The sequence below is a fragment of the Protopterus annectens genome, chromosome 6.part1, assembly GCF_019279795.1.
Source record: "Protopterus annectens isolate FY-2018-M chromosome 6.part1, PAN1.0, whole genome shotgun sequence".
NCBI lineage: Eukaryota > Metazoa > Chordata > Ceratodontiformes > Protopteridae > Protopterus > Protopterus annectens.
Window position 1 is genome coordinate 50,149,631 of NC_056738.1, and position 20,678 is coordinate 50,170,308.

The 20,678-nt window shown below is 43.5% G+C and overlaps 1 protein-coding gene across 1 annotated transcript in view; it reads right to left on the minus strand.

The window, feature by feature from the left end:
* The window catches only part of ZNF512 (zinc finger protein 512), a 1,352,022-nt gene that overhangs the window by 892,724 nt on the left and 438,620 nt on the right, over positions 1 to 20,678 (minus strand). Inside the window, exon 5 of the mRNA XM_044075342.1 lies at positions 1,917 to 2,003. Coding sequence (XP_043931277.1) covers positions 1,917 to 2,003 — 87 coding nt within the window. The remainder of the gene's footprint in view (positions 1 to 1,916; positions 2,004 to 20,678) is intronic.

The window sequence follows — 20,678 nt, forward strand, 5'->3', positions numbered from 1 at the left end:
TCTGTCCTTTATCATGGTTTAATTGCAAAGTGGTCTGCCACTGTTTCATGGTCACTGCAATGTAGTCAATCAGTGTAGGGTGTTATCTTATACATTTTAAGCACTCTTTTATCCATGAATGTGGGATACTATCAAATGATTTTTTTAAAGTCAATCCATGCCATACTTAAATTCTTCCCTTTTTTTGCTGTTCTCCAGTATGACTAAAAACAAATGATCCTTTATTCCATATGACTTTTTTTAATGCCCTTTTGTTATATTGCCATAATTGAGTTTTCTTCTAAATGACTATAAACTGTCAGCATCAATTCCCATGTAGAGTTTATACGTCGTCAGAAGGCAAGTTATTGGTCTGTAATTTTTAGGGTAGCTTGCAGGTTAACTCTTAAGAAGGAGCACTGTTTTGCCTGTTAGCCACGATGGTGTCTGCTTGGGGTGTGTATATAATTCTTACTCATGGCTAAATCCTTGTGCGAAAATGTTAACACTTTTAACCAAAAGTTAAGTACTGCATCTGAGCCAGGGGTTTTCCAATTAGAGGCTTTTCTCAACTTTGTCTCAATCTCTCTGGCTGTTACTTCATCCCATTTCACCTTTAAACTTCTTATTCTTTCTTTTACTTTTTCTGTGGAACATAAAGATTCTAAATGGATAAGATCTTAAAAGATACTCCTCCAAAATGTGTCTACTTCCTCTTTTTTGGTGGTCTTTCAATTCCCTTTACCTTATTTCCCAATTCTCTACTGTGAGCAATGGACAATGTGTCTTAAAAGCTTTTTTTCTTTAAGTTCTAAGTTTTGGTAACCCCCACACACAAAAAAAAGTTGCTGCCTCTCCTCAATCTACAGGAACCCAAAGCTGACAGTTCACCCCAGAGACCTAGCCAGATACATTACAGTTTAGGGCCAGAAAGGAGATGAACTAATTTTTATATTTCTAACTTATGAAATTCCACCCTGGGTCAAGGGGCTACAGGCAGGAATACTGGATCTCCACTTTATGACCACAGGATTCCTTGCACACCAGTTCCATGCATGTGTGTGTGTGGGGGGGTGCACTTAAATACATTTTCCTGGATGAATATAACCCAAACATGCAAGTGATATTCATCCTATCTAGTATGTTAACTGACGCTATTTGTTCTAAACACCCCTCCCCCAAATATGGCAATTATCTGGTAACTTCAGAGTATAGGCCAAACAGCTGTTAGACTGATGACACCGAATTCAGCTGCAATATGAACTCTGGTCAGAAAGAACAGAAGTTGGTGCTGGCTGTTGCCACTCAGCTCAGGAGCAAGCCCACCGTTCTGGTGAAATTCTTGAAGTCAGGTCTTCCGTGACAAAAGTATCAATTGTTATTGCAACTGCAATACTGAAATGCAAATTTAATTACATGTTTAGCACACATTTTACAACCCTGTTGTATAATCAATGAAATAAAATCACATTTTATATATTATACAGCTTTGCTGCATTCTTACTAAGGGCAGAGCTACAGATTTATAGAGAGGCCTTACGAAGGCATGTATGCTGAATGGGGTGGGGTACTAGCAAAACATTAGGTGAACAGGAGGAGGAAAAATAGGTATTAACTGCAACTTCTGACTTCAAACAGGGAGTAAAATTGTGAAAGGGAGGAATTTGTTGCTGTAAAACAATGAAATAGTTTACAGCCTGGAGATGCTCTTTCTTCAATGACTTAACACATACTGCAGTAACAAAAAAGTGAAGAAATAGAAACCCAAGCAACATACTGGCAGCCAAGGAAGAAGAAGAAAAAAACAGCCTTGATGTTGAACAGTCCTAATGTCTACTGCACAGTCCTACCAGAAGGTCTCATTACAAGACTAAAGTAAACAAGATTTACTCCCTCTAAAAAGTAAGTAATACATTGTTACAAGTCTAGATTTTTACCTTGTTGTTGTGATCTGCCATAACATGGTATTTCATTCCCGCTAATGATTTCAACTGTTTACCACAGTGATGACATGTATAAGGCTCCTACAAAATGGAGGAAATTTTTTCAGTTAAACTGTTACAAGACTGTGCAGTTAAGATCATACAGTGCAAGCAAAATCTTTATTTACTGCAACCAAGTACTATCTATATAAATATTTTATATCTATACTTACATCTACATAGTTACGAACACATGGATATGCAGTGCACCCCAAATAAAAATAGCAAAGAAAATGAAAACTTGAGTACTCGAGAGTGCATTCTAACCTTCCTGAATCTTTATTTTAAAGTACACTGTCATTACAACTGAAAACAAAAGCAGAAAGATGCGAAACACTGAATCAAAGTGCTGGTGTACAATTATACCATGTGCAATAAAGCAACTTGGGTTGCAGTGCCTGTCTGGAAAATGTCTGTAAATGTGAAAATTAAACTGTTATTAAATGACATTTAATTCAGGTCCTTATATTTATTCTGCTGAACCAGACATAATTTGAGACCCAGATAAATATAAACAACTGATTCAATAAGTACCTCTGGTAGATGTTTCTTCAAAATAAATGTCAAACCATCAAATCATAGTGGGTAAACTCACTTTCTCCAAACAGTGCTCACTAGTTAGTTCTAATTAGGCAAAATTCTCACGGACTGCAAAAATATGCAAAAGCAAAACATACAAGATACAACCACCTCCTTTCAGCCAGATAAATCTACTATGTAGGGAAGACAAAATCCAAATTTGTATGCTGTATTAAAAAGATTTTATCCCAGATTTCCAGGAATTAATATGTGCAAGCAGGATTAAAGGAATGTCATGCACTTGCAATGCTAAATCTGAATGGTCTTCTTCCATCAGTTTCAACTCATGGGTATGAGATACAAAAGGATCAGACATTGTCAATTTTTAGACTTCTGTATCCACTGCTCAGACTCCTCCCTTCTACCCATAATTCCCTTCGGATCTACAGTGCCTCAGAATTTGCTTGCCTACATCCCACATATATCACTACTTCCAAAGAGAAAAAAAAAGGAAGACTGCAGGAGAAGGCCAAAATTCAAACTGTAGTTAAGACAAGGCTCTGGTCAAATATGGTCAATCGACAGTCGTGCATGCGACAATTTGGTAAGGGGGGTGGAGGGAAAGAAGGCGGAGACAGATGGAAGACAACATGGATCTAGTATTATTTTCTTATCTAATGCCTCATTCATGGGACAGAATCCCCAGCTATTATGAATTCCAGGGAGGTCTCATGAAAGGATACTTGGCAGGATGGTGGAACCAAAGGAAAGGACCTACACTGTAAACTTAAGTATGAATGGTAGGCCAAGTAACCAGAGCAGAAATATCTACTGGCACTCTGACAGTGAAACCTGCAGATGCTGCAAATGCTCTTCTAGCATGGGCTATAGATTTGTGAGGTAGAGAATGTCTCCCTGCTTTGTAAGTAAAAATAATACAATCAGATAATCACCTGCACACTGTGACTTTAGAAACACCATTTCCTAATTTGCTCCTGGAAAAGGAGAGAAAGTACACCAGTTTTCCTGAGACTTCTGGTATAACGCAAGTAAAATCTCAACTGGCGAACATCCAGCAAATGTAATGTACATTTTCCTTTGTTCAAAAAATTTGGGATGAATACTGACAAGTTAATAGAGTTAACAGTCTGACTCAGGACAGCTTCCAAAGCCACATTAGGAAGAACATTAGGATTGGTTCAAAGAGAAACCCAGATAAGGTGGCTTGCAGTTCCAAAACTCTACCAGCCGAGGTTTCCATCAGAAAGACAGACCTACAGGACAGAAACTGGAGTTCCACTGAAGCTGCTAGTACAATAGAAGGTCTAGTCAGGGTCTGGCGCAGCAAGGTTATGACCCAAGGAGGCACTGGGTCTCTCCAACTGTGGTCTAAAGTCCCTTGTAAAAAGACATTAGACAATTTCAATGAAGCAACAGGGATCTGGTTTCCCACAGATGGAAGTTAGAAATGGCTGCCAGCTGCACTTTGGTAGAATAACTCACACCCTTCAAGGCAAGCCTGCTAAAAAAAAAATGCAAAATTGAAGGTAAAGGAGCTGAAAGAGGATCTAGACCTTTGGAGGAGACCCAAACTGCAAGACTCTTCCACCAACTTCTGTAGAGTTTTTTTGGTGGATGGTTTCTGCAAAGACAAGCAATGGAGTAGAAAAGGAAGGAAGCCTGATATTTCTGGCCATGACTGGAATTTGAGAACCAAAGTAGTTATTTTCAGGGCTTTGATGCCTGAATGATGCAACTGGATGGGTCAGAAAAGTCTGGAAGGGGTTCCAGCACCCAGGGAGGGTGTTTCGGATAAGGCAAAAGAATGGGTAACAATATGAAAAAAAGTCAAAAAGGGGCGAGGAGTTATCACTCTCACTTTGCACCAAATCACTTTCTGAAGGAACTTTGTTATGAGAGGAAAAGGTGGGAAGGTGTACAGAAGATATGGGGACCCAAGTGTGGGTCATAGCATCTTTAAGTGACTGTCCCTCATGCAGAATCAAGGCCAAGTAGCAGCTCATTCAGTGTTGAAAGAGGTCACAACAAGATCACACCAAGTCTGGTTTCAGTGTCTGAAGATCTTGGTAACCACTGACAGAGATCACTCATGATGCAGAAAAATGGACCTGATCAATTTGTCCATTGATACTTTGGCTCTCCCTGGGATATACAGTGCCACTAGAAAGCACTGGGAAATCAACCCCCACTGTCATACCCTCACAGCATCTTGACATAACGGATATGAGCAGGTTCCCCTTTGTTTGCCGACGCACCAGATTACAGATATGTCAGTCTGGACAAAATTCACACCCCTGGGAAGAGAGTCTTGAAAGGCCTGCACTATTTGGAGGACCGCCTTCATATCCAGCATGTGAAGTTTGGCTTCTGAAGATGTTCACGTGCCTTGGACAGTCTACCCTTCAAAATGTACCCCACCCCAAGAGAGAGGTGTCAGTGTTCACTGTGGCCCTGCAAGGTGAAAAGATGGAGAGAGTACCTATAACGATCAGCACGGAAATCAACCACCAGTGAATAGAATGTCTGCATATTCTTGTTAGACTGACAGGAAACTGCATGTGTTGATACATGAACCACTGGACAGAGTCCACTGCAACACCCTCAAGGGGAAATCAGCATGATGGACCAAAGTTATAGCAGCCATATACCCCAATAAATGAAGGATTAACCTTACATGGGGCTTTCAAGACAGAACTCCAAAAGCCTGCTGACACATGGAGAGGACTCTGGAATCCAGGAGTTCGGCATTTTGAGTAGTAGTGTCCAGCTGGCACCCTATGAATTCCATCATCTACACCACAGTCATTTGGGATTTCTTCATATTGCCTCCAATACGTAGTCAGAGACAATGCTGAAGCAAGTAGCCCCTGGCCAGAACAAGTAATTCCCTCATGAAAATGGCTATGAGCCAGTCATCTAAGCATAGGAACACCTAGAACCCCTGCAGCCTGAGAAACACTGCAATCAGTTCTACGTATCTGGTGACCACACTGGGGGCTGTGGTGAAACCAGAGAGCAGAGCCCTGAACTGAAAGCGAATGGCTTCCAAAAAAAGAAGAGGAACTTCCTGGACTGCCTTGCTATCTTCATGTGGTAACAGTAGTCTTACAGGCCCATAAGGGACATCCAGTTATACTCTCTCAGAAATAGTAAAATGGACTGAGCTGTGAACATCTGGAATTTTGTCCGTTTTACAAACTGGTTTAGATGGCCAAAAGCAGAATGGGCTCAAAGTCCCAGTTTTACTTAGCAACCAAAAAGAATCCTGAATAGACTGAAGACTCAAGCTATTGTGTCAGTATCTCCTGGAAGAATCGTTTTTCTAGCGGCCTTAAAACCTCTACGGCTGCTATCTTCCTCAGACTAAGTGAGACATTGGGAAGTTCTCTGCTTGTTAAGGGGGTAGGAAATGGAGACAGAGACTGGACCCGACAACCTTGGCAGTTAGACCACAAGGTTTAGAAGAGGTCTTTCTAGCCCTTTCCTTATCTTTTTACCTTTTTCCTTATAAGAGTTAGGGTTGTCCACAGAGTTCTTAGAAGGTTAGCCAGAAACTGAAGCAGGAGGGGCATATTCTCTCATGGTGACAGGCAGAAGACCCTGTAACAATTTATTGCGCATGTCAAAGAAGGCTCTTGCTCAAGAAGCACAAGAAAGGAAAGTTGTGTAAAATCTTACCATAACCATAGATGTCCTTCTCTTCCATGTTGCAGTATTCTACATGTGGGTTTTTCCTTCTTCCTTTCAGTTCATCTGGCCAGGATTCCAAAGATTTTCAGTCCCTCTAGGTGTGTCAGACATCTGACGTGGCAGCAGGAACATGGGCCATAAATGTGACGTCTGCACTCACCAGCCCTCAAAACCTAAAAAGCCTCAGTTGGAGCCAGTCCTATGAGGGCATAGCCTGTCCAGTGTCACCCAGGAGAGCAAGTGCATCCTGATAGGAGGGGAAGGAGGGAGGGAAGGAATACTATAACATGGAAGAGAAGGACATCTATGGCTATGGTAAGATTTTACACAACTTTCCTCTGTCCTTCTAATCCAATGTTGCAGTATTCTACATTTGGGCGAGTGCCGAAGCTCACTGAGAATTGGATGGTGGCCCAGAAGAGGTTCCTAGGAATCCGTGTAGGATAGCTCTGGCAAACCTCACCCTGGCTCTGGAGATATGGTCCAGCTTATAGTGCTTGGTGAAGGTGTGCCACGTGGCTGCCTCAAGTATGGTGTTGGTATCTAGCACCTTAAAAAAGGCTCCAGAAGAGGCCATTGCTCTGGTGGAGTGGGCTTTGACACTGCCCTGCAAGGTCTTCCCATGGTGAAGGTAGCAGAAAGAAATGGCCCTGGAGATCCAGGCCAAAATGGTCTGCTTGATCACCCCTTTCCCCAGAGCTGTGGGGTGGAAGGAGACAAACAATTAAGCCTGATTTCCTAATGGGCTTGGTTTTATGTAGGTAAAAAGTACAGTTTTGTACCTACCATAAATGTAGATGTTAGTGTGTTCACCCTGCTGCAGTCATCACACTTGGGGTTATCCTGTCATCAGGCGGTCCTGCAGTCGGCCAGGTTTCCAAAGTCTTGGTCCGACGTCGGTTGCTGTCGCCTCATCCCTGATGTCAGTGCGCCAGGGGTACATATACTGCAACCGACGCCATTTTCTTCAGTTTTCTTGCCCCAGATGTCAGGTGTCCTCAAAAAGGTGATTCAAATTAGTACCAAAAGGTGAGAACACTGTACAGACACAAAAAACCCTTCAGCTATAAGCAAATACATCAGTAAGGTATAGCCAAGATTTAGTCAGTAGATCAGAGGGGTTGGAGGGAGGGTAACCTGGACTGCTGCAGGGTGAACACTCGAACATCTACATTTATGGTAGGTACAAAACTGTACTATGTTCATCGTGTTACCCTGCTGCAGTCATCACACTTGGGTTGAGTCCCAAAGCTAAGGTAGGGTGGAGGCATTATAGAAATTAGAGGAAGCAATGAGGCCCTGTCAGAACTGCAGTGGCAAAGCCTGCCCTGAACTTAGAATAAAGAGGTAAGTGATAGTGTTTGGTGAATGTGTGTACAGAACTCCAAGTTGCAGCTTCTAAAATTTCCTTGGTAGGAACCCCCTTGAGAAAGGCTGTAGAGGTAGCTGTTGACCTGGTAGAGTGGGATTTAATGGTAGGAGGAACTGGTTTCCCATGATGGGTATAGCAGAATCGTATGCAATGGCCTATCCATTTAGAAATGGTTTGCTTGGATATGGCCCTCCCTTGAGAAGCTGTAGCATAGGAAACAAAGAGCTGGTCAGTTTTTCTGAAAGCCTTAGTTTTATCCAAGTAATATCGAAGCTGCCTGTGAATGTCCAAGGAATGCAGGAGTCTCTCACCTTTGTTCTGTGGATTGGGGAAGAAAGTGGGTAGATGGATGGTTTGATTTAAAGCTACACTGGAAACCACCTTAGGCATGAAGGTAGGGTTAAGTTCGTAGAGAAACTCTGTCGATGAAAAATGAGGAAAGGTTCCACTGCCATAAGTGCCTGCAATTCTGAAACTCTCCTAGCAGAAGTTATTGCCAGGAGCAAGGCAGTCTTACAAGATAGGAACTGAAGGTCTGCAGAAAAAGCTGGTTCAAAGGGAGGTAGTGTTAGTTTTTCCAGAACAAAAAGTTGAGATCCCATGTTGGTGTAGGAGCTAGGTGGTCTAATGTTTTTTGCCCCTCTGAGGAACTGCCTTAGTAGTGGGTTTGAAAATAAAGGTGGATTTGTGTCGTAGTGAGCTGAAATAGCTGAAGCATGGATTTTAATTGAGGAGAAGGAAAGTCCTTTATGCAACATCTCAGCTAAAATACTGCAGAATGTGAGGCATATGAGGCTGAGTTGTGTCTTGGCCTCTAGCTTGGTTCCAAGCAGAAACCTTTTCCATTTGTCCGAGTAAGCCTTCCTGGTGCTTGGCGTCCTGGCTTCTAGAATAACATCCAGCACTGCTTGTGAAAGAGGGGCTGGTTGGCTGCTTAATTGATTTGCCATGCAGCCAGGTTTAAGGTTTTGATCTGGCTGTGTAGAATCTGCTTGTCTTGCTGTGTGAGCAAATGAGGTATTTGAGGCAATATCCATGGTGGGCTGTGAGCCATACTCTTCAACAGCGGGTACCAGTGCTGGCGTGGCCAGTCTGGGGCTATGAGAATCATTCGAGGTTTCTCCTTTTTAACCTTCAAAAGAACCTTTGTGAGAAGAGGTAATGGAGGAAAGGCATATGCTGTCAGGTTTTTCCAACTGAAGGAGAGCGTCCACTTTCCAAGCTTGATGGTGGAATGTCCTTGTACAAAATTTTGTCAGCTGGTAGTTTTGAGGACTGGCGAACAGGTCTATATTTGGTAGGCCCCATCTTTGAGTTATCATTGCAAATATTTGTGGGTCTAGCTTCCACTCGTGGGGATCTTTGATGTTTCTGCTTAGGTAGTCTGCCAATGTGCTTTTCTGTCCCGGCAGGAAGTGAGCTTGTAACTGAACTTGGTAGGCCAGAGCTATGTTCCATAAGATTACTGCTTGCCTGCAAAGCGGGTAGGAATGTGTGCCTCCTTGTTTATGTACCACATTACTGTGGTGTTGTCCGTCTTTATTGCCAGTTGTCCAGGCTGTAGTAGATCCTTGAAGGCAGTCAGAGCTTTCTGTACAGCTAGCATCTCTTTTTGGTTTATGTGCAGTTTTCTTTGTTCTGCAGTCCATAGGCCTTGTATGCATTGCCCTGCCATGTGTGCCCCCCAGGCATAATCTGAAGCATCTGTTGTGATAGTTTGCCTGGATGGGGGCAAGGTGAAAGGCTGACCCTTGTTGAGGTGACATGCCTGTGCCCACCATAGAAATTCCTGTGGAAGGCAGGGAATGAGAGATATCAGTGTGTCCAAGCTGTGGCTGTGTTGAGACCATACGCTTTTTAGGTACCATTGTAATTTCCTCATATGCAGTTTTGCAAATGGTATCTGGCACCCAGGAATGTCATTTTTTGAGGGTACTAGTTTTGACTTCTTTTCATTTACTGTGTACCCCAGACAATTTAGGAGATGCTTCACAAAAGTCAGATGATGTAAGAGAATGCCTTTTCTTTCTGCTTGGATGAGGCAGTCGTCCAGGTATGGATATATTTGAATTCCTCTGTCTGCAGTATGCAATTACTGGTGCCAGGCATTTTGTGAATATTCTGTGTGCAGTACATAAGCCAAAGGGCAGTGCAGAGAATTGATAATGGGTTGAACCTGCAATAAAACGGAGGTATCTTCTGCAACTCTGTCTGATAGGGACATGCAGGTATGCCTCCTTGAGGTCCAACGTTACCAGCCATGCTTCCTTGCCCAACATGGGAAGTAGCTGCTGTAGTGTTAGCATCTTGAATTTGGGAACTTGTAAATAAGTGTTTAGAATTGAAAGGTCCAGAATTGGTCTCCAAGCATTTTCTTTTCTGGGTACTAGGAAGAGTCTTGAGTAAAATCCTTGACCTTGTTCTTGAGTTGGTACTCTTTGAATGGCTCTCATGGCCATGAGAGCTGTAATTTGTTTTTGAGCCTCTGCCCTTTGATTTTGTGGCAGGTTTGGCATTCCTCTTTTTATTGGCAAGGTGTGAAAGTGGAATCTGTATCCTCGTAAAATTATGTCTAGGACCCATTTGTCCTTTGTGACCATGTGTCAGTTGTGTGCAAACAGTGCTAGTTTTCCCCCCAGGGGGGCTGACAAAAGAGCTTTGCTTGGCCAGCTGAGGTGCAAGTCATTCAGTTTGCCTTCTGGTGGGTTGAGACCCGTCTTCTTCTCCCTTCCGGGTTGGAGTGCCCCATTGGCGAGGTTTATACTGAGCTTGTGGTTGTCCTCTGCCCCTTGGGCGCCTGCATTTACCCCTCTGAGGCCTGTCAGTGGCTGGAAAGGACCAATTTTTTGTTGGCCAGTTTCTGCTGAAGCGAGGGGGTTGTACCTGTAGGAAATCTTTGACTGTCTGCATTGATTTTGCCCTATCTTCCATTTTCTTTAAAACTTCTTCTGCTTTAACACCAAAAAGAACTTCCTGCTGTAAGGGAGCATCTAGTAGTTTTGCTTTAACATGATCAGGCAGACTTTGTTCCTTTAACCAGGCATGCCTACGTATAACTGATCCAGTGACAGCTGCTCTGCAGGAGGCCTCCAAAGAATCAAACCCACATTGTAAGGTATGTTTGCCCACCTGCTCGGTGGCGTGCAAAAACTCCTGTACTACTTTCAATTCAGATTGTTGAGGGAGTGTGGTTATCTTTTGTTTTAATTGAGAGATCAGAAATTGCTGATACTTAAGCATATGAAATTGACAGTTTAGAGCTCTCAAAGCTAAAGTGGCTGAGGTGTAAACCTTCCCCCCCCCCATCTGTCTAGTGCTCTAACCCCCCCCCATCTGTCTAGTGCTCTTGAATCCCTTTCAGAAGGTACTGGATTTTTAGCCATGGAAGCCTTACCCCCCTTAGGACCCTGGGAGATAGTCTCTGGGTCAGCTACTGGGCTTTTGTAAAGAAATTTGTGGGAATCAGGCACTCTGTAGTATCGGTCAGGCTTAGCCGGGGCAGGAGGCAAAGAGTCAGGGTTGAAACTGGATTCTAAGTAGACATCATCCACAATGTCCAAAACAGGAGGGATGGCTAGAGGCCTGTGCTGGGGGAGTAAAAGAAACTCTCTGAGCCTTTTCTTGGAATCAGAGTAATCCTGACCTTCCCAGTGAAAATGTTCCCTCATAGTGTGTAAAGTTTCCCCAAAAGAGTAATCTTCTGGAGGGGAAGCTGAGGGAATAGTCCTCAGCATCAGAATTTTCATAAGGAGAGAAGGAAAAGTCTTGGTCCTCAGAGGAATCCGAAGAAATAGACAGTTGTTCAGAGGAAGCAGATTCTTCCTCTTGTCTAGGCCTTTTGTCAGGAGGAGGCTGAGAACCTCTGACAAGAGTAATCAAATCTTCAGCTATCTTGAGCATCTGTTTCTTAGGCATAGGGCCTTGAACAGGAGATTGAAGTGAAGCCTTTTTTGGTTTGGAAGGAGTCTTGGATTTGGAAAACGTTTTGACTGTAAGAGTCGTCTGTCTGAAAACGCCTTCATTAGGCGATGGCGTTTCAGAAGTACCGACGTCCTTGGAAGGTAAGTCGCCTGTAGGGCCTGAAGTAAAAGGCTGTGTCGGCCTAGTACATTCCGTCAAAATATTCGTAGCGGTCTCGGGTTCCTGAACTGCGGTAGTCAGCGGCTGCATCGGAGCCTCATTGATAACCGGAGACCGGATCAACTGAGGCCTCGGAATCAGCTTTAGGCCTGGGCTGTCGATCCTTATCCCTGCGTTTTTTGTGCACGCCAGTAGTCGGTAGCTCCGACGGCATGTTATAATTAAAATTTCTGCCAAAAAAGTGTTGTGCGAAATCAAATCGTCTTTTAATAGTACGTTTATTAAATCTAGCACAAAAACGACAAGAAGTGACGTCGTGATCAGGGCCTAGGCAAGGTATGCAATAAGAATGAAAATCCTTATGAGTTATTTGCTTCCCACAAGAAATACAATTGTTAACTTTCTGACATCGGTCTGAGGCAAGAAAAGTTTCCCCAATGGGGTACTTAGCTTTATAGAAGACTTCGGTCTGAAATTCGAATGTGAAAATCTCAGGAGTCGGCCGACCGGCACTTGCGAACTGCTTCTGCTTCGGGCACCGCCCGGCAAGAAAGACTGAAGAAAATGGCGTCGGTTGCAGTATATGTACCCCTGGCGCACTGACGTCAGGGATGAGGCGACAGCAACAGACGTCGGACCAAGACATTGGAAATCCGGCCGACTGCGGGACCACCTGACGACAGGATAACCCCAACTGTGATGACTGCAGCAGGGTAACACGATGAACATCCTATGCTGCCTGTGGACATCTAGGGAATGAAGTACTCTCTTACTTTCCCCTGCGGATTGGGGAAAAGGGTAGGCAGGTGAATGGCCCGTTTCAAAGATGGGTCATTCACTACTTTGGGCGTGAATGATGGATTGGTCCCGAGAGTCACCCTGTCAATGTGGAAGACTAAAAAGGGTGGTGTAGCCATAAGAGCTTGTAGCTCTGAGACCCTTCTGGCTGAGGTCAGAACTACCAACAAAACAGTTTTCCACATGCAAAATTTTATGGGGCTTTGTCTGCTGGCTCAAAGGGGGCTAAAGTAAGTTTCTCTAATACATAGTTAAGGTCCCAGGGAGGGGGAAAGGTTTCCTGGGGGGTCTGAAGTGTAGTACCCCTTTGAGAAAAAGTTTAGCTGGAAGTCTAGATGCAAGGGATGGATCCAGAGGTAAACAGGCAGAAATTGCAGACAAATGTGCTTTTAAAGATGAGTAAGCCAGTCCTGTATGCATTAGTTCACACAGGTAAAATAAGATTAGAGGAATGTCGCTTTCTAGCGGGTCCAACTGTCTTTTGTGACACCAAATAGAAAACCTTTTCCACTTCAAGTGATAGGATTTCTTGTGTTAGGTTTCCAGGCCTCCTGCAGAACATTGAACACCTCCTCACTGTATAGATGTCTGAAGGGGATCAGAATCCTATCAGCCACAGGGTGAGGTGCAGGGATTTCCACCGTGGGTGTATCCGAGTCCCCTTGTGCTATGTGAGCAGGTCCACTGGGGGGGTAACTTGTGGTGATTGCCCTTAGACAAATGAAGGAGAAGGATAAAAGTACAGTTATGCACACTTACCATAAATGTAGATGTTCGAGTGAATTCACTGTTGCAGTCATTACGTTTGGGTTATCTGCCTGCAGGTAGCCCTCAGCCAGCCTGAATATCAAAGTCTTGGGTCCTGCGTCGGATGCGGTCTCTTCTTCAATGTCAGGGGTATAAAGCATGCAGCAGACGCCATTACATCAGTTTTTCTTGCCCCAGACGCCAGGTGCTCCCATAATGGAAGCAATTACATATAAGGTTACACCTCCAACAAAAATCAAATACACCAGAAAGCTGAAATACACTAAAGAAGAAGAAAGGTATAGCCAAGAGAAGTCAGGAGGCTGGAGGGAGGGTAACCAGGACTGCAACAGTGAATACACTCTAGCATCTACATTTATGGTAAGTGTACACAACTGTACTATGTTCTTAGTGTTTCACTGTTGCAGTCATTACATTTGGGTAGATTCCCAAAGCTAAGGAAGGGTGGAGGCAGCTAGAGAGCACGACGACCAGCTATTAAGCCCTGCAAGACTGCAGTGGCAAAACCAGCTCTGGATTTAGAAAAAATATGCAAGTGGTAATGCTGGGTGAAGGTATGTACAGAGCTCCAGGTAGCAGCTTCTAGGATGTCCCTGGTAGGGACACCTCTGAGAAAGGCTGTAGAAGTAGATGCAGCCTTAGTGGAATGTGATCTTATCCCCTGTGTGGTAGCTTTTCCATGGTGCTTATAGCAGAAATGAATGCAATGGCCTATCCACTTAGAAATGGTTTGCCTTGAAATGGCCTTCCCCTCTGCCCCTGCAGCAAAGGCAACTAGAAGCTGTTCAGTTTTTCTGAGAGGCTTAGTCCTGTCCAAATAAAATCCAAGTTGTCTGGGCACGTCCAAAGAGTGCAGTATTTGTTCTCCTTTGTTCTGTGGATTAGGAAAAAAGGTTGGCAAATGAATGGACTGATTAAGGGCCAGACTGGATACCACCATGGGCATAAAGGAAGGATTGGTCCTGAGGGACACCCTCTCCGCATGGAAGATGATGAAGGGCTCCACTGCCATGAGGGCCTGTAATTCAGACACTATTCTTGCTGAAGTGATGGCTAGAAGGAAGACTGTTTTCCAGGACAGGGATTTCAACTCTGCAGTTGCAGCTGGTTCAAAAATTGGTAGAGTGAGCTCTTCCAACACAAAGTTAAGGTCCCAGGCTGGAGTAGGGGCTCTCCTGGGTGGTCTTAAATTTTTGGCACCTCTGAGGAATTGTTTCAGCAGGGGGTGAAAGAAGAGGGGTGGCTCAGTATTACAATGTGCTGAAATGGCTGAGGCATGACTTTTAATTGATGAGAAGGAAAGGACATTGTGGAGCATCTCTGTTAAGTATTGAAGAATATGCAGTAAACTGGGCACTGTTGTGCCCATCCCCCGAATCTGGCATCAGGAACAGTATCTTTTCCACTTTTCAGCATAGGATTTTCTAGTACTAGGCCTCCTTGCCTCCAGAATGACATCTAGCACCTGCTTACTGTGGGATGCTACTGGAGAGCTCGGGTAATTAGCCAGGCTGCGAGGCTCAGGGTTTGAAACTGGAGGTGCAGAATCTGGCCCTCCTGCTGGGACAGCAGGGAAGGGGTCTGAGGCAGGTGCCATGGTTCCAGCAGTGACATACTGCGCAAGAGAGGGTACCAGTGCTGGCGTGGCCAGTCTGGTGCAATCAGTATTGTCCTTGGTTTGTCCTGTTTGATCTTTAGCAAAACCTTTGAGAGGAGAGGCAGAGGGGGAAAGGCATAAACTGAGAGGCTTTCCCAGGTGGACAGGGCATCCACTTTCCAAGCTTGTCTGTGGGGAGTCCTTGTGCAGAATTTGCCCAACAGGTAGTTCTGAGGGGAGGCAAACAGGTCTCTCTCTGGGTTCCCCCATTTGTTTCTCAAAAGGTTGAATATCTTTGGTTCCAGTTACCACTTGTGTGGGTCCATGAGAATTCTGCTTAGGTCATCTGCCAGTGAATTCAGCTTGCCTGGCAGGAATTGAGCTTGTAGGTGCACTTGGTAGCTCAAGGCTGGGTTCCACAGCCATGGCTAGTCTGCAGAGAGGCTAAGAGTGGGCTCCTCACTGCTTATGTACCACATAACAGTAATATTGTCTGTCTTTACCAATAATTGTCCTGGAAGAATGTGGTCCTTGAAGGCTGTCGGAGAACTCTGTAAAGCTAAATTTCTTTTTGATTGATATGCAGGTGCATTTGACTCAGGTTCCATTTGCCCTGAATGCACTGCCCTGCCAAGTGAGCCCCCCATGCGTAGTCTGATGCGTCTGTTAGGGTTTGGGCGGCAGGGGGCAGAGTGAATGGCAATCCCTTGTTGTGGTAGCAGGCCTCTGCCCACCAAAGGAACTTTGTCTTTATACAAGGAATGATAGGAATCATTGATTCCAGGTCCTAAGAATGTTGACACCATAGGCTTTTTAGATGACATTGTAGTTTCCTCATATGCGATATTGCATATGGAATGAGTAGGATGCAAGAGGCCATGAACCTCAGGGCTTGCAGGATTTTCCTTGCAGAAAGCTGGGTCTTTGTGGCCAGAAGTTTGAAGTAGGCTGTCAAATAAACTTGTTTCTCTGGCGTGAGGTAAGCCATCTGGGAAGTTGTGTTCAAGCTTGCTCCCAGAAATACAATTTGTTGGCAGGGTACTAGATGACACTTCTTTTCGTTTATGGTATAATACCCCAGTGAGGTTAGCAGTTTCTTTACAAATGCCAGATGATTTAACAGCATGTCCTTGCTTTCTGCCTGAATTAGACAATCATCCAGGTATGGGTATATTTGAATATTTATTTGCCTGCAAAATGCAATGACTGGAGCTAGGCACTTTGTGAATACCCTAGGCGCAATGGACAAGCCACAGGAAGTGCAGAGAACTGATAGTGCATGTATGCAAAGAAAATGGACAGTGTACTGAGTTCACTCTGACGACGACACAGAGTACCAAAATTGCAGAATAAAGTTGTTGCAGAGTTCCACGACAGATTTACCTTTTATTAAACAAAAAGTAAGCGCTTTCGTGATCTACACAGATCGCTTCTTCAGACTGTATTACAATGTCAAACTATCTAACCAAGCATTTTAAAGGTTTACCTATTAGCACATTGCAGTTGGTCACAATTACCTACTTAAAGGTGCAAGTAATTTACATAAAGATTCCTTTCAGTAAAACCTTTTTTAAAAAAACAACACTTATTAGCAATTGGCATTACATTGTATCAGGTTATATCTTAAAAACAACACAGATTATACATTATGCATGAAAATATAAAAAACCTCCTAGCAAAGTCTTGACCATCTTGGCAGGCAAAAATTAAATTATTTACTATACGCTTGAATTCAATTAAGAGGAATATAGACTTAGGGCAAGGGCAACATACTGCATAAAGCATGGATACATTTAAATAATTTCATGCAAGGGCATCAGCATCTGTTTAATGTTTCAGATGTCGAGCCTTTAGGAAAGGTTTAAGTGATACTGCATCATTTATACTTGGGTGCTTATCAGCATCCAGTTTTATTATCCACTTTTGTTCAGATTCTTCTGTTCTGTTTTTTATGTCACCTCCTCTTAGGCATTTTCTTTAAATTGGTGTGTAGTTGGGAGAGAGACTGAGACATGGCAGAAGGATACGATACAGAACCGAATGGTTTACATGGACATAACTAATACTTGTATACAGAAAGAACGATTCAATCATATCTTGGTTATGGATAATAACCCTCTGGTGCTAAAACCTGTGTTCTCTGAAGACTGCTCCATGGATATTAATGAAGAAACAAGTATGGCCTTTCGAGACAAGTATAGGAACATTGAGAACAAACTCTACAAGTTCAAAAGGCTGCAGTGGCAGCGGTTCCACACAGAAGCATCACTGTGATGTAAAATAGTACCCAGAGGTTTAAGGGTACAAACTATGCCCACATATGGAGATCAATTTCCTCAACTACTAAAAAAGTGGCAACACCTGAACCTGCAACTTAGCTATGATTATATGCACCTACTTATAGATTTCTTTTTACTACAAGAAAAAGAACTGGCAACCAAATTAAATGAATTACAAGATGAACTATATGCCACATTTAGTACGGAAGTAATAGCTGACAAAATGGATACTTTACATGAAAACATTCTGCAATATGAAAAAAGATTACAGAACATTAAGAGTAAGAAACTGCAGCGTGATATGCATGATTTTCAAAGAGGGGCGGTGTTTGCTTGGTTTAAACCATCCCATACAAATAGGAACCTGCAAAATCAACCAACCAGAACACGAAGATGAACATGCACATCAACCTACTGAGAGAGAAGAGGCACATACAGGAAATGTATCACCCGGAAGAGAAACGCCCACACAAACTGGTACGATGAAACAGCAATCAAATAGAACACCATCAGGGAACCCCGTAGTATGCAAAAACATTAAGTACACAGTTAATAATAACTAAGAAAGGCCCTTTACCTCCTTTTTCAATGAAATTGAGGGAGACTAACGGGACTACCATCGAGCCGTTTGTACTAAACACACATCTCCCAATAAAGAACAGATCGAGGAGCAGAGGTTGGAAAGCTCCTGTACGATACAACCAGACAACAGCAACAGATCAAACAGGAATAAACACCCACAGCAGGAATCAGAGGGGTTGGTAGTGAACCTCTCATTTGAACAGGTGTGCATTTAGCAGTTTTAAATAGAGGTTTATCATTTATACAGGCACAGAAAACTGAGATGGTTGAATTAATAAAAGAACCAAAATTATTCGGTAGGACACTGACTCTTAAAACAGCTTTTAAAAATACAGATGATATGCAATTTAATTGTTATAAGAAACCTAGTAGCTTTATACCTAAACCACATCCTATGGTAGAATCATTTATATCTGTTTGTGAAAAAGAGATACGTGAAGTTTTTGAGCATGACAGACCAAAACATTTTTATAACTTAAGCAGAGATGAAATGGCTGCATTAAATGAACTACGCAACTTGAAATCTATTGTAATTAGACAAGCAGGTAAGGGTGGAGGCATTAGTCATGGATAAAAATTTTTATATAGAGCAAATGATGAATTTACTGTCTGATGATGAAACATATGTACAGATTAATAATACTATCTTAAAAGGAGTATTAGATGGGATTGAATTTTATCTTTTTGACATGTTGATGACGAATATGTTCTCAGAAGAACTTTTTAAATACTTTAGAATAGAAACTACAGTTTTGTACCTACAACAAATGTAGATGTTCGAGTGTATACCCTGCTGCTGTCATCACACTTGGGTTATCCTGCCGTCAGGCGGTCCAGCAGTCAGCCAGAATTCCAAAGTCTTGGTCTGGCGTCGGTTGCTGTAGCTTCTTCCCTGACGTCAGAGCGCCAGGGGTATATCAGAAGCATCTGACGCCACTTTCACAAAATCCTTAGGCACAAGCAAATACACCACAGAGGAAGAATAGAATGGAGTGGTAGAGATAAGTTCAGCTAGTTCAGAGGGGATGGAGGGAGGGTAACCTGGACTGCAGCAGGGTATACACTCGAACATCTACATTTATGGTAGGTACAAAACTGTACTATGTTCATCGTGTTACCCTGCTGCAGTCATCACACTTGGGTAGAATCCCAAAGCTGAGGATGGGAGGTGGAGTCAAACAGGGTTAGAGGAGGCAAGAAGGCCCTGCAAAATTACAGTGGCGAAGCCAGCTCTAGTCAGAGTAAAGTGGTAAGTGGTAATGTTTGGTGAAGGTGTGAACTGAACTCCAAGTTGCAGCTTCCAGAATATCCTTGGTTGGCACCCCCCTGAGGAAGGCTGTAGATGTAGCTGCTGCCCTGGTGGAGTGGGGTCTTATGGTAGCAGGAACTGGTTTTCCATGGTGGGTGTAGCAAAAACGTATGCAATGTCCTATCCATTTGGAAATGGTTTATTTTGAGATGGCCTTTCCTTGTGATGCTGTAGCATAGGATACAAAAAGCTGGTCAGTTTTTCTGAAAATCTTAGTTTTATCCAAGTAGTAACGTAGCTGCCCATGAATGTACAAGGAATGCAAGAGTCTTTCTCCTTTGTTCTGTGGATTTGGAAAGAAGGTGGGTAAATGGATGGTTTGATTTAGAGTCACACTGGATACCACCTTAGGCATAAAGGAGGGATTAGTTCATAGAGAAACTGTCTTGAAGAAAAATGAGGAAAGGCTCTACTGCCATTAGTGCCTGAAGATCTGAAACTCTTCTAGCTGAAGTGATTGCTAGCAGCAGGGCAGTCTTCCATGATATAAACTTTAAGTCAGCTGAGAAAGCTGGCACAAAAGGAGGTAGTGTGAGTTTTTCCAGAACAAAGTTGAGGTCCCAAGTAGGTGTTGGTGCTCTCCTAGGAGGCCTAATGTTCTTGGCCCCTCTGAGAACCTGTCTTAAGAGTGGATGTGAAATTAAGGGAGGATCCGTGTTGTAGTTAGCAGAGATGGCTGAGGCTTGGATTTTAATAGATGAAAAAGCAAGTCCTTTGTTTAACATCTCAGTTAGATATTGCAGAATCTGAGGTATGTCAGGCTGAAGGGTATTTTGGCCTTTAGCTTGGTTCCAGGCGCAAAACCTTTTCCATTTGTCTGAGTAGGCTTTCCTGGTGCTGAGCCTCCTGGCCTCCAGCATAACTTCCATAACAGCTTGACAGACAGGAGCTGGTTGGTTGCTTAGGTGATTTGCCATGCAGCCAAGTTTAAGGTTTTGAGCTGGCTGTGTAGAATCTGATTGTCTTGTTGTGTGAGCAGGTGGGTAATTTGCGGAAGAATCCATGGTGGGCCCTGGGCCATATTCCTTAATAGTGGGTACCAGTGCTGGCGTGGCCAGTCTGGGGCAATGAGTATCATTCGGGGTCTCTCCATCCTGACTTTCAGAAGTACCTTTGTGAGAAGGGGTAGTGGAGGAAAGGCATATACTGTTAGCATTTTCCAACTGAATGAGAGTGCGTCCACTTTCCAAGCTTGATGGTGAAAAGTCCTTGTGCAAAACTTTGTTAGCTGATAGTTTTGAGGGCTGGCAAACAGGTCTGTCTGGGAGCCCCCATTTTTGAGTTATTGCGAATACTTGGGATCCAGTTTCCACTCATGGGGATCCATGATGTTTCTGCTTAGGTCGTCTGCCAATGTGTTCTTTTTTCCTGGCAGGAATTGAGCTTGTAATTGAACTTGGTAAGCCAGTGCTGTGTTCTACAAGGTCATTGCTTGCCTGCATAGAGGATAGGAGTGTGTACCCCCTTGTTTATGTACCACATTACTGTGGTGTTGTCTGTCCTTATGATAAGCTGTCCTGGATGCAAGAGGTCCTTGAAGGCTGTCAGAGCATTTTGTACAGCTAGCATTTCTTTTTGATTGATGTGCAGATTCATTTGATATGCTGTCCATAAGCCTTGAACGCACCGTCCTGCCATGTGTGCCCCCCAGGCATCGCCCGATGCATCTGTTGTCATAGTTTGCCTGGCTGGGGGTAGGGTG